At 40.9% G+C, this 12,893-nt stretch overlaps 1 protein-coding gene across 1 annotated transcript; it reads right to left on the bottom strand.

Moving 5' to 3' along the window:
* Nucleotides 1-472: 472 nt before the first annotated feature.
* Nucleotides 473-12,107, bottom strand: LOC147457365 (acyl-coenzyme A oxidase 3, peroxisomal-like). Its single transcript, XM_086512255.1, has 15 exons — nt 11,830-12,107; nt 10,587-10,926; nt 10,007-10,124; nt 9,815-9,922; nt 9,558-9,730; nt 9,375-9,474; nt 9,121-9,195; nt 8,910-9,040; nt 2,275-2,410; nt 2,065-2,184; nt 1,785-1,931; nt 1,409-1,513; nt 1,229-1,330; nt 1,027-1,094; nt 473-937 (listed from the first exon to the last, which is right to left on the bottom strand). Exons 1-15 carry the CDS (start codon nt 11,969-11,971, stop codon nt 712-714), a joined length of 2,091 nt encoding a protein of 696 aa, XP_086368381.1. The 5' UTR covers nt 11,972-12,107; the 3' UTR covers nt 473-711.
* Between the last annotated feature and the right edge of the window lie 786 nt (nt 12,108-12,893).

Here is a 12,893-nt window from a genome sequence, read left to right as displayed (position 1 = left end):
GCAAATTAAGAGACAAAATCGCATTGCCCTTGGCAAAAGACTGACAAAAATGAATCAGGCCAGCTCTGCAACATGGCAAACAAAAGGTTTGCGTTTCTTTCTTTCAAATACCAAGCCAACAGCAGGGTTAAAATGAAAAGCCAAGGGGGGGGGGGGGGGGGGGTACTGGATAATGTATGAGAAATAGGTCTTATAGCCAAAGGTCAATCAGAAGAGTTCTCGATCTTCTCATCTTTGGTAGCTGCAATTGACTACATATTGGTACAGAGTCTTACATATCTTTTCAAGAGAATCTCTTACTTGGGAAGCACAAGAAATTTGCGCTCATATCTTAAAATACAAAGCCGTTTCATAAAAAATCAGTGTTTGATTATCAGGAAGGCAAGGAAGTACTGACCCACAATTTTTTGAAGCAGACATTCCTTGTCTTCAAACCAGTTCTCTAGAACTAAAAACTGAGCACTTGAAAAACTTTTTACAAGAATGTACTATTTCACTCCAAGAACAAAACACTAGAAAATTCTTCTGGTCAGCTTATTACAATTTCTGCTCTTTTGGGACTCCCATGATTGGCAAACAAGAACTCCCAGTAAGCAGACAAGAACTTCATGTAAGGACACAACTGACTATACATTTGCTCACGATATATTTACACAACACCAAGCTCCTCATGGAATCTTCTGTACAGCTCAAAAATTCATAATGAAACAATTATAAGCTTGCAAGAAAGGTCGCGGATGACTTCTCATCCTTCCCCCTGTTCTCCACATGTTCCCAAGAATTGTACTTTATCCAGTCAAAGGCAATGGGACCAAGTAATCCACGAGGCAGTCCGAAAGCATCAACAAGAGCCAAAGCTTGGGGTCGGAGTTCCATACATAGACGAGTTATTTCACTTTGTATAGCCTGAGCTTGTTTGGGTGTTATGTAACCATACCTGAATGGCCCCAAAAGGGAAAAGGCAAGCAGATAAGAAAAGCAAGAAACCATAACTTACATCTTCCAAAAAAGTATTTTGTGTGTTACCTTAAAAATACTGGATTTTCATCAATGCTACTTAGAATGTAAAGTGCCCGGAGCCACTCAAGTAGGGACTGCAATTAATTAACAAAAATTTCTCAGTTCTCATTTATATGGCACGATGACCTACACATGCATACACATGACACAAGCGGGATACAAACTATACCATGCAAGCACAGAAATGGTACAAAAGCAGAGTGGAAACCTTTATCGAAGAATGTGTTTTCTCTTCCTCCACAGCAATGAAGGTCTCAAGGACACATCTTTCTGAGAAAGCATAGCCTAAATCCTCTGCGAGATGATAATTCTACACGAAAAAAGAAAATGCATATGAGAACTTCAGACACATGTTAATAGCCCATAAAAAATAATGTCCTCTAGATACCTTGAGCAACGCATCTGCCACAGATGACCCTTGAGACATTTGGCCAGATATATTTGCTACAAGGCGATGTAGCAGATCTCGTTCACGTAATTGGAACAATGCAATCTGAAGGATCAACAGTTGTCATTCCAACAATAGCACAACCATGTGTCACAAAATGAATTCAAAGAGAGTATATGAGCATTAAGCATCCTTCCATGTGCGCATCAGCAAACCTGATTATGGTTCGCGTGTGATGGTCAGATTTCAACAATGGGTGTCAATGTGTTGATGGGCAATAAGAGACGAAGGGAGCAAATAATTGTTTGGTTGGTCGTCACACCATGAACATTTCCTTTTGGTAATCAACGTGATTACACAATACGGGAGAGCATACCTGAAAATCTTTACTCTGTAAAACCGAGCTGCTGTGTGATGTCTGGGCAGGAGCATTGACAATGTTTACATGCTTCAACCCAAAAGCAATGAGTGGTTTTCCTTTTTTTTTAGCGGCAAAGTACTCCCCAATCAAAGCCTTGCTAACCTACACATCATTTTCTAAAGCTCGGTCATACACTGAGCAAGGCTAACCTGGAAGCCAATCCAAGGTGCTACTGAACAATATAAACAGGGGAGCTGACTAATTAGTTCACACCTTGCACATCCAAACCATTTACCTGCTGCATAAGAACATTGTTATCGCCCTCAAAAGTAAGCTGCACATCATACTCCGCCTTTAGCTGCCCAATGCGATTCTCAGATTTCAAACCTTGACCACCACAAGCTTCACGGCACTCCTATTGTAAGATAAAGAAGCCTCAATTTAAGAGAATTAGAGAATTACTTTGAGCAGAATTTTCCACAAATAATTTTGAACAACAAGTGACCTGTAATGTTTTCACATTATGCCATGAAAACATGGCCTTGTAACCACTTGAAAGCACATGTATGGTTTTGGCATCCGCAGGTGTCCGATTCACATAAATCTTCTTCAGTTGATTTGCAGCAAAGCTTGCCGCATACCTACAAATATACAACATTAAAACAAAGACAACAACCTCCAGAAGTTCAATTAATTCTCTTAGTGGTTCTGACCTATCAACCCTAACAACAACCTGTGGAGCTAGTGGAAACCACTACGACTTTGTTACTCGTGATGCCTATCAGATTTTGACCTTAAGTTATATGCAAGGCAACTGCTATGGATATGAAAACTTTTGCTGACCACTAATGACGACCATGTCTGGTGTGTAGAGAGATACAATCACCAGCATGCTTTCTTTTGCAAGAGAGAGAGCTCTGTTGGGTTAAAGGCCTAAATAACCCCTTTTTGTACATTTTTATACTTTGTCCAGGTTCATATTGAATATGTCCAGGAGGTTCATATTGAATATGAACCTGGACACATTTTTTAAATGTCACTTATAATAAAAGTGGGAAAACCCAAAACTCACTTATTGAGTTTTCCCCGAAAACGTGAGCTCTCTCTCTTTCCCTCTTCATTCTGCTAGCGCTTCCCTTCTGCAACACAGTGCCTCCGTTTCAAGCCTCAAGGCCTGCACATCTTCGCGTGCTCTATCACTTGCACACACCGCCGCGCGCTCATTAACTGGTATCAAAGCTAGATTAGGGTTTCAGAAGCTTTGCGCAGGTGGCTGGACAACAGACAAAAGGCTTCTCTCGTGTCAAATTTCCGCTTTCATCGCGAAGCCCCTTGCTTCCGGTGTCACCTAGGGTGATTAGGGTTCCCAAAACAGTCTAAAACAGACTGAAATTAGGTCAAAACAAGTAAAACCCAAAAAATTACAGGTCAAAACAGCAGAACGCAAGTTGTTCTAAATCGATTCCCGTGAATGTCCCTTGCTTTTCCCACTCAAAACAAGTCCATTTGATACAAATTGATGCGCCAAAACAGTAAATTTGCAGAAAATTCAAAATTGAACTGTTTTTATGTACACAAATTGAGGTTTATGTACGCCTATTGTGGGTTTATGCAAGTATGCATTGGGGATACTTGTTAATTGCTGAAATTTTCAGCACATTGTATGCGACATGCGGTACATTGTGATCAATGGAAATTTTTAGATTTTGTGTAGACACTTTCTACTGCATTTTTATCCTTGCAAATGGCCTCTACTTCCTTGTCGTCTGATGCCAAGAGCTTGACTTATGGCAGGACAGGATGCAGGGGATTTTGTTCCTCAAGGATTGTGAGGACGCCCTTTTGGCTTTAAAGCCTGAGGATATGCCGGATGAGGATTGGGCCAAGCTCAACAAGAGGGCAAAGGCCTACATCAAAATGGCTGTGTGACTGATGACATTCTGGTGGACATAAAGGGCTTAGACAGTGCACATGCAATTTGGCATAAGTTGAAGGCCACTTATGAGAATGCCACCCTTGTGAGTCAGGTGCATTTGATACGCAAACTCGTGAACATGATGCTTGACAAAGCCAAGTCGGCTTCTGAGCACTTTAAGTGCTTTCACCAGTGTTATGACTCAGCTACAGGATACTGGGCTTCAACCTTTTGATGACAAGTTGAAAGCCATATTTTTGTTAATGACTTTGTCAAACTCTTGGGAAACGCTTGTGGTTTCTTTGAGTAATAGCCCCAACCTCACATATAATGGAGTGCGAGGCTCCATCTTAAATGAGGAAATTAGACGCAAGTCTAGTGGTGGGGAAGGTGGCAGTTCTACTTACAATGCGAGAGGCAAAAGTCAAAAGCAAAATACAGGTACCAAGACTCAAAACAAGAGCAAAAGCAAGTCTAGGGATAAGAATGTGACTTGTTACAGTGTGGCAAAAAAGGCCATAAGAAGCCAGATTGCAGGTATTTCAAGAAAGAGCAGGAAAGAAAGAAGGAACCACAAGAGAAGAAGAAGACAGAGGATAAGAAAGGGGAATAATCAGTAGGTACCTCCTCCAAGGATTCAGAGACTGTCAATGTATCCTCTAGTGTGGTTATCACAGAGTTATCCGACAACGAAGAGATCTTGGTTGCAGCTTCATGCCCCTCAGATTTTGTTGTAGCAAATGCAGAAGACATGCTTATCTCACGTAGAGATGTCATTGATGCATTGCTAAGTGCAAATGATGGCCTTACACAGTCTTGGATAATAGACTCGGGTGCCTCATTTCATGTGACTCCATCTGTGGAGTGTTTTGTTTCTTATCATGCAGGCAAGTAGCAAGGTTTACCTTGGGGATAACCATGCTTGTGACATTGAAGGAATGGGCACTGTGCGCTTGGCATTAAACAATGGCCAAGAGTTTATGCTTAAAGATGTCAGGTATGTACCAGGCGTCAAGAAGAGTCTATTGTTTGTTGGCCAGATGGATGCACAGGGTTATACAACCATTTTTGCTGGGGGTTCATGGAAGTTGCTTAAGGGATCAATGCTCATTGTCAAGGGATGCAAGAGTGGTACATTGTACTATTTACATGGCAAAGCTTTGCCTGGCAAGTTTCTTGCAGTGGCTGAAGTTGCTTCTCATTTGGAGTTGTGGCACAAAAGACTTGGCCATATGAGCCAGAAGGGACTTGATGTGCTTTCCTCTTTGAAGAGGGTTGATGTAAAGGGCACCAAGTTAGATTTCTGTAATAACTGTTTGTATGGTAAAAAAAGAAGTCTTCTTATTATTCTGGTGTCTCGTGCAAAGCTAATGCTCTTGATTTAATTCACTCCGATGTATGTACACTGCCTGTTAAGTCTTTTGGTGGTGCATTATACTTTGTTACATTCATTGATGATTGCACTAGGAAAGGCTGTGCATATTTGTTAAAGAATAAGAGTGAGACATTTAATGCATTTAAGAGGTTTCATGCTTTTGTGACCACGCAAAAGGGTAGTAAGCTTAGATGTCTGAGATCTGACAATGGGGGGGAGTACACGTCTGCTGAATTTCAGCGTTATTGCGAAGAATATGGGATTAAAAGGGAGTTGACAGCCCCTTATAATCCATCTTCTAATGGTGTGGCTGAGAGGTATAACCGTACTTTATGTGAGAGAGTGCGTTGCATATTGTCCACGGTTAATCTCCCTCATGGGTTTTGGGGAGAGGCTTTTAAAACTGCAGTTCATGTATACAATCGCTCTCCTAACAGTACGCTGAAAAATGGCATTCCAGAGGAGGTTTGGTCTGGCAAACCTGCCTCTTATGATCATTTGAGAGTGTTTGGCTGCAAGGCTTTTGTCCATGTTCGTAATGACTTGAGGACAAAGCTAGATGCCAAGTCCATCCAAGGACTCTTCCTAGGTTATGGCGAAGAGGGTAAAATGGGCTACAAGATATGGTTGCCTCAGTTTAAGAGAGTAGTACGCAGCCAAGATGTAGTGTTCAATGAGGCTAAATTGCTGAAAAATGCTACATCTTTTGAAATTGACAAGAAATCGATCAAATTTCAGCCTCTCTTGCCACCTATTGATGTTGAAAAAGAGCCTCAGGATGCATTACCGCAAGCTGAAATTGATAATCAGCCGGTTAACCTTGAGCCATAAGAGGTAGGACATGATTTAGATACTCCAAATGAAGATGGACAGCCACCTGTCATGGCTGAAAATGATTTTCAGCAGCATGAGCATGCTGAAAATGAGTTGCCTCCTGATGTAGAACTTGTGCCTGAGAATGTAGATCATTAGGTACGTAGGTCTACTCGTGTCAAGGTTGATACAGCGCTTTGAGCCCTCTTTGCATCATGTTATGTTGACAGATGAGGGAGAGCCTCTTACGTATAAAGAGGCAAAGACATGTGAGTCAAGCAGTAAGTGGGAGCTTGCAATGCAAGAGGAAATGAAATCCTTGTATGCAAATGATACTTGGGATCTTGTGCCATTGCCTAAAGGGAGAAAGGCTCTTCCTAACAAATGGGTATACAAGATTAAGATTGTGGATGAAAAACCCCCAAGTACAAGGCAAGATTGGTTGCAAAAGGATATGCACAGAAAGAAGGAATTGATTTTCAAGAAATCTTTTCTCCCGTTGCAAAGCTTACAACTTTACGTGTCCTTTTTGCTCTCGTTGCGGTACTTGATTTGGAATTGAATCAAATGGATGTAAAGACAATGTTTTTGCACAGTGACATTGAAGAGGACATATACATGAAACAACCTGAAGGTTTTGTAGTTCCTACAAATGAGGAACTTGTATGCAAACTGAAAAGGGCTCTGTATGGTTTGAGACAATCATCACGGCAGTGGTATAAGAAGTTTGACACTTTTATGCTGTCTCAAGGCTTTAAACGCAGCCATGCAGATCATTGTTTGTATATGAAAAGGGATGAAGATGGTAGTCCCATCATACTTGTTCTCTATGTTGATGACATGCTGCTTGCCGGGAAACATAAGACTAGTCTTGATGCTCTAAAACGTAAGCTAAATTCAACATTTGCTATGAAGGATTTGGGTGATGCAGAGCATATTTTGGGCATGCGTATTAAAAGAGATAGAAAGCTGAAATTGTTGTTTTTATCTCAAGAAAGGTACATTGCAAAAGTACTTGATAGGTTTAATATGGCTGATGCTAAGCCTCTTGGAGTACCTTTACCTCCATACACTAAGCTTAGCAAAGCAGATTGCCCAAAGGATGAGGTAACATTGAAAGCAATGAAGGGAATCCCTTATGCATCAACTTGTGGTTCTCTTATGTATGCTATGGTTGCCACTCGTCCCGACATTGCTTATGCAGTGGGAGTTGTTAGTCGATACATGTCAAATCCTGGCAAAGCGCATTGGGAAGCTGTCAAATGCATTCTGAGATATTTGAAAGGTACACAATCAAAGTGTATCTGTTATGGCAAAAGACTTGAAGTTGCAGGGATATTGTGATGCAGACATGGCAGGTGACATGGATACCAAGAAATCTACCAGTGGATATGTATTTGCCATTGCTGGTGGTGCAGTCTCTTGGTGTTCTAGGTCACAGAAAATTGTGGCATTGAGTACTACTGAGGCTGAATATATTTCAGCCACAGAGGCTTCAAAAGAGGCCATTTGGTTAGGCAGACTTGCAAAAGAACTTGGCATGCCTGCTCATACACCCGTGTTGGGTTGTGATAGCCAAAGTGTTGTCTATTTAGCCAAAAATGCCATGTTTCATGCGCGTACCAAACACATAGATGTGCGGTACCACTTCATACGACAGGTATTGGAGGATGGTCTAGTCAGCTTGACTAAGATCCATACACAGGATAACCCTGCAGATGTTCTCACCAAGAGTCTTGCTAAGGCTCAACATGAGCATTGCATACAGCTGGTGGGAGTTGGTTAACTTAAAGGCGTCATTTATGCCTTTAAGTGGGAGGTTGTTGGGTTAAAGGCCTAAATAACCCCTTTTTGTACATTTTTATACTTTGTCCAAGTTCATATGACACATTTTTTAAAGGTCACTTATAATAAAAGTGGGAAAACCCAAAACTCACTTATTGAGTTTTCCCCAAAAACGTAAGCTCTCTCTCTCTCTCCCTCTTCGTTCTGCTAGCGCTTCCCTTCTGCAGCACAGTGCCTCCGCTTCAAGCCTCAAGGCCTGCACATCTTCGCGTGCTCTATCACTTGCACACACCGCCTCGCGCTCATCAAGCTCATTTGAGCTAAATACCAAGTTTTTAACTTTTCTAGAAGATATCTTTGCATTCTTCTATTCTAAACATAGCCATAATCTAAGAAATTCAATCTCACTACCTTTCCTCAACGAGTCATGCTTTATTTTATAAGCTAGAAGATATAAACATTTGTTTTACTTCAAACTTAAAAACCAGCTTACCACGTCTTCAGATATGTTCTACTAGGTAAACAAGCATGGCAGCATTAGATTGTGACTAACGTCACCGCAAGATGTTTAAGCCCCGAAACGTTTCATTTTGACACAAAAGTTTTGGTAGCTCAACTTTGTGTCGAGAGTGGTAAGAGTTAAGGGGTGTTTCAGTGTTTCAGCACCACCCGAAATGTTTCATGAGCTTCAAGGTTTCACCCTTGACGAAACACGTTTCATGGTGATTATTGCAGAGAGTGATGAGTTACCTTTGATTGTAATTTAGTCTTTGAAGAGGGGATACTTGGCCACTGACAGTGTGACACATCCATGGTCTGATACTGATTGGATCTTCCAAGAACAGTTCTCTACAAAAGTGGAAAAACCTGTCCCTAAAGTGCAATGGTGGTTGTAGAGAGGTGAGGCTAGTGACAAAAGTGTCAACCCTCTAAGCCAGATGTTACAACTCTCATAGAAATTGAGATCTGAATATAAATGTTTTTGGTTTGTTTTCCCATTCATGTGGCCTCTGCCCGTCTCAGAAAACAAAAGGAAAACATTTACCTTTTGCAACTGCTAAGCTTTGTATAATTTATTAGCCTAGATAATTGTTCACAAAGATTTGGCTTAAATGGCAGTTGCTGGACAGCCAACTTGAATCGACACGGTAAAGATTAAGAGGCTTACTTATTGCTTTTCAATAGACAAAAAAAACAAAGCAAAGAGACTAGAAAACAACGCATATTGTCATGAGAGAAGTATTAATCTTACGTTTTGGCCAGCAAAGGAATGAGACGATGCTGATGGCTGGGATAATCAAGAAGCAAAACCTCTGGTACATCAGGGCTGGGAGAGAAAGCTCGTCTCGTCAAAGCATAACGTATTGCTGTAGCCAACCCAATCTGTAAAAGTAACCGCATTGATGAACCTTTTAATGCAAAACTAATCTATACTTCCACAGTATGTCTTGCAGCATACATACCTTGGCCATATACACTGCACTTGTTGCAATGGTTACTCTGCCAAATGTTAAAGGTGCCATAAATGCTCCAAATCTCTGTGGTTGCAATAATGACCAGCCAAATTAATGCATGTAAAACTTTTTGCAAAACTCGGTCTTTCTTTGCGTGATACATAGATATCATTGACCGTAGAACTGGTATCTCCCAATTTAGCAACATCAAAGGTCCAATGCTTAACGAATAAAGAGCAGAGTTAAAGATGACGACAACATACTTGCTCAGGGTCTTTAATTGAACTGACATATTCTCCATTTGCAGTAACATCAGCCACTGAATTGAGTAAGTTCTCACGAGGTACACGTACATTATCAAACCTATGACAGTACCCATGGATGTAACTAAACAAGTATAAAATGCATTAAGGAGATAGCGGATCAAACAAAAAGTTATTCTTTACCAGATTCTTCCATTGTCTACACCATTGAGACCTATCTTGTGACCACAATCTGCTATCTTGACCCCTTGGCACACCTGACCCTTCCCATCTCTTATCTGCACGATAAATGCATGAACTCCCTCCTTCCTGCCATTGATATGCAGCTGTGAAAACACTACTGCATGGGTTGCGTCCTGAAGAAAACACCAGAAGAGGTAAATATCTAGGCTCAAAGTAAAGTCATTAAGTGTTCAGTAAAGTTGAGGACATAAACGTACGTTTGCAGCTCCACCAATCCAATACTTTTGAGCAGACTCACAAGGCGTATTCACGACAAACTCTTGTGTAGATGTATCATAAGTTGTAACAGTCTCTATGCCACGCACCTAACCACACAAAAAAAATTTAAGTAAAACCTCGCAAAGCATGCTAAGGGGTGAGACCCCAAGAGTTGAGAGAATGGTATTTACATTGCTTCCATGTCCAAGTTCTGTCATGGCAAAGCACCCTTTGACGACATAATCCTCAGTAGCCTGCAGCCATTTCCTGTGGTGCCGCTCAGTTCCGAGGTATTTGACAGCACCACCCCTGATGCAGCATAGATTGGTAAGGAGAATAACGCATTATGGAGCATTGCTTACTAACAAGCATTGTCCTCGTTTCACTGTAATACTCTAAACATTTGGCTTCCAATTTACTTTTTTACTTTTTACTTTTACGGGCTCGAGCCGGCAAGCCGACAAGGAAAGCAAGTTCCCCCCTCGGGGGACTAAAAAGTCTTTTCATGCAATGTCATTTATTCCATGTCCCCTTGTTAGTCACGCCACCCAGAGGTGACATCAGGGAATCACAGGTGGAGATACACCCCACACAATGATGCACTTAGGCCCTTAGGGACCAAGGCCGAGAGGGACATACCCTTTTCATTCCAGTCCCCACTGGATCAATTCAATGACTCATTTTATAATCAGAATATTCTGTAATCTTAAGCTTCATTAAAACATCTCCAGTGACATAAAAAGGGGATCTTGTAAGAGCTTGCATGCTTACCACAAATGAAAATGAACACCAAGCTTTATACCAAGTGAGTGGTCAAATGTTCCTAAACTCTCATGAACTGCGCTCCTCTCAAATGCAAATTGAAGGTCATCATTGGTAAGCCAGCCTCTGAAAACCCCCTTTCGTAAGAGAAAATGAATGCGATCCATTGTGATGCTTCGTTGGGCTTCCATGGGCTGGTTGTAATCAGCGCCTAAAAAGATATCTCCCCCAATGTGCTTCAATATAAAGAGATCACTGCTTTCCATCAACTTGAACACCGCATCTCGCTCTTCAATGTTGTGACCATCTAAGAGCTTCCGCATAGATAATAAATCAAAGGAGGGGGGGTCTGCAAAAGGAGCCAACGCTCAATTTTTTGTTGCTTGTGAATTTCATGCACAAATATGCTCAGAAATATCTATTAGTTGATGTATACAAATATCTAAGGAAAGAGAATTTACACAATCTTTACATTTCAAAGAAAAAAGCACTAAAAAAACAAAAGAAAAAATGGCCAAATCATTCAAACTCAGCTTTCTGAACACAAGAACCAATACACCTACAAAACTCTCATGCCATCCAAACATATTTCAAGAAAATTAATTCGAGAAAATCTTTTCTGACATACCCAAATTTCTCAGCGACCAAAATGTAATTAAACTAATAAACTCTATGCATACGGAACCCTTTAGACGGCAGAGGAAAAAAATTACACACACACGTCAATTTATTTGAAAAACTCTTTTCTGACAAACCTTCATGCAAATTTCTCAGAGGCCAAAATGTAATAAACCTCTATGCAAAAAGGAATCTTTAGGATGGCAGAGAAAAAAATGTTAACACAAGAGTCAAAACAGTCATATACACACAGTAAGAAACAACACATCACTATGCTCAAAGCACATGAATAGTAGGTTTTGATGAATAGTTGTCTAAAAGGAAAAGATAGTATGCAATCTCTCTCTCTCTCTCTCTCTCTCTCTCTCTCTCTCACACACACACACACACACACACACTCGTTCATAAGACGTACAGGTACATAATTGTACACACTTGCACATTCATACCTACAATCACGTACACATACACGATCGTACATACATCCATGTCATGAGTAAGTGGGTACATGTGTGCGCAGATGCGCATGTGCGCAGATTGCAGTTTTTCGTTCACTCGTAAACAAATCTCTCTCTCTCTCTCTCTCTCTCTCTCTCTCTCTCTCTCTCTCTCTCTCTCTCTCTCTCTCTCTCACCTGAGTTGAATTCTGCAGGGGTGAATCCCAGACAAGGAAGAGGATGTAGGGACGAAACAATGGAGCTCGTGGTGGGAGTAAGATGCTGCAGTAGAACGGCCATTCTTCCTGTTGTTGTTGCCTCCATGTCCCGCCGATCCATCTCCACGAAGAGAGTCTGTGTGTGTGTTGAACAACCAACAAACGACTCTTCCACAAATGAAGGACTCCCTTCGCGCAGCTAGAAAGTCGGCTTGATTTGCTCACAATGCCAAAGTCATCTATGACGAAAACGCTCGAGAGAACCGGGGTTTAAGTGTATTTTTAACTTGCTCTAAGAGCCGGGTCTCCCTATGATTTGTAATCCTCATTTGAAAATAAACGTCCCACACACATAATACAACCTGTATTGATCTTATCTATTCTTGAATAAGAGGAACAACTATTGACTAAGAGGGCCTCCTCCTCTTATAGCCTAGTCCCCTATCAATAATTGTTTTAGTGGTATAAAGCAATAATTAAAGTGCTTTGTTAGTTGCAATAAATTGTGTTAATGTATAGGAGTGTAGAGAGAAAGAGACAGAGAATAAGAGTGACTACAACAAGTTTGCTATGTGACCCATTCTTACTCTTAGTTCTCTGTGGAAGAATGTGGAAACTGTGGAATAATCATGTAGATGTAATTTGTAAAAATAAGCATGTAAAGAAGTATATACCATGCATCTGTTATGACCACTCTTGACAATCTGATTGCTCCATAACGGCAAGGAAATGATCAACGTTTGTTTTACAATGTACCTTGCACAGAACATGTGCAAATGGTTAAAGAGAACCTAACTTAAAGCTACAGGATTTTCTTAATGAGGTCATTCTTGTTGAATGTCCCATTCTTATGTTATGAAACAAGTGAAAAGGTCACGGTGGCTTTTTGAAACAATAAGAAAGTGATAAAATCATTAGGTTGAGTTTAACTGGAATCAATGTTCGAGAGAGGATTGCCTCTGCTTAGCTTTGAGCTGGTCAAAAATCGAGATTAGTCGGTGCAAACCATGATCAAGGGAAGAACAACCGGTGAAATATGCGAG

The sequence above is a fragment of the Adiantum capillus-veneris genome, chromosome 5 (genome assembly GCF_014529385.1).
Source record: "Adiantum capillus-veneris isolate H3 chromosome 5, ASM1452938v2, whole genome shotgun sequence".
Taxonomy (NCBI): domain Eukaryota; kingdom Viridiplantae; phylum Streptophyta; class Polypodiopsida; order Polypodiales; family Pteridaceae; genus Adiantum; species Adiantum capillus-veneris.
Note: the sequence above shows the minus strand (reverse complement) of the source record. Positions and strands in the feature narration are given on the sequence as shown.

What these genes read in the sequence shown, in the direction of transcription:
- LOC147457365 (XM_086512255.1), bottom strand. Translation starts at nt 11,971, where the DNA reads ATGGATCGGCGGGACATGGAGGCAACAACAACAGGAAGAATGGCCGTT. An exon ending in CCCTGCAGAATTCAACTCAG is followed by an intron (nt 10,927 to 11,829) that starts GTGAGAGAGAGA and finishes CTCCTTTTGCAG; the next exon opens with ACCCCCCCTCCTTTGATTTA. An exon ending in ATTCCTTTGCTGGCCAAAAC is followed by an intron (nt 2,411 to 8,909) that starts GTAAGATTAATA and finishes GTATATTTGTAG; the next exon opens with GTATGCGGCAAGCTTTGCTG.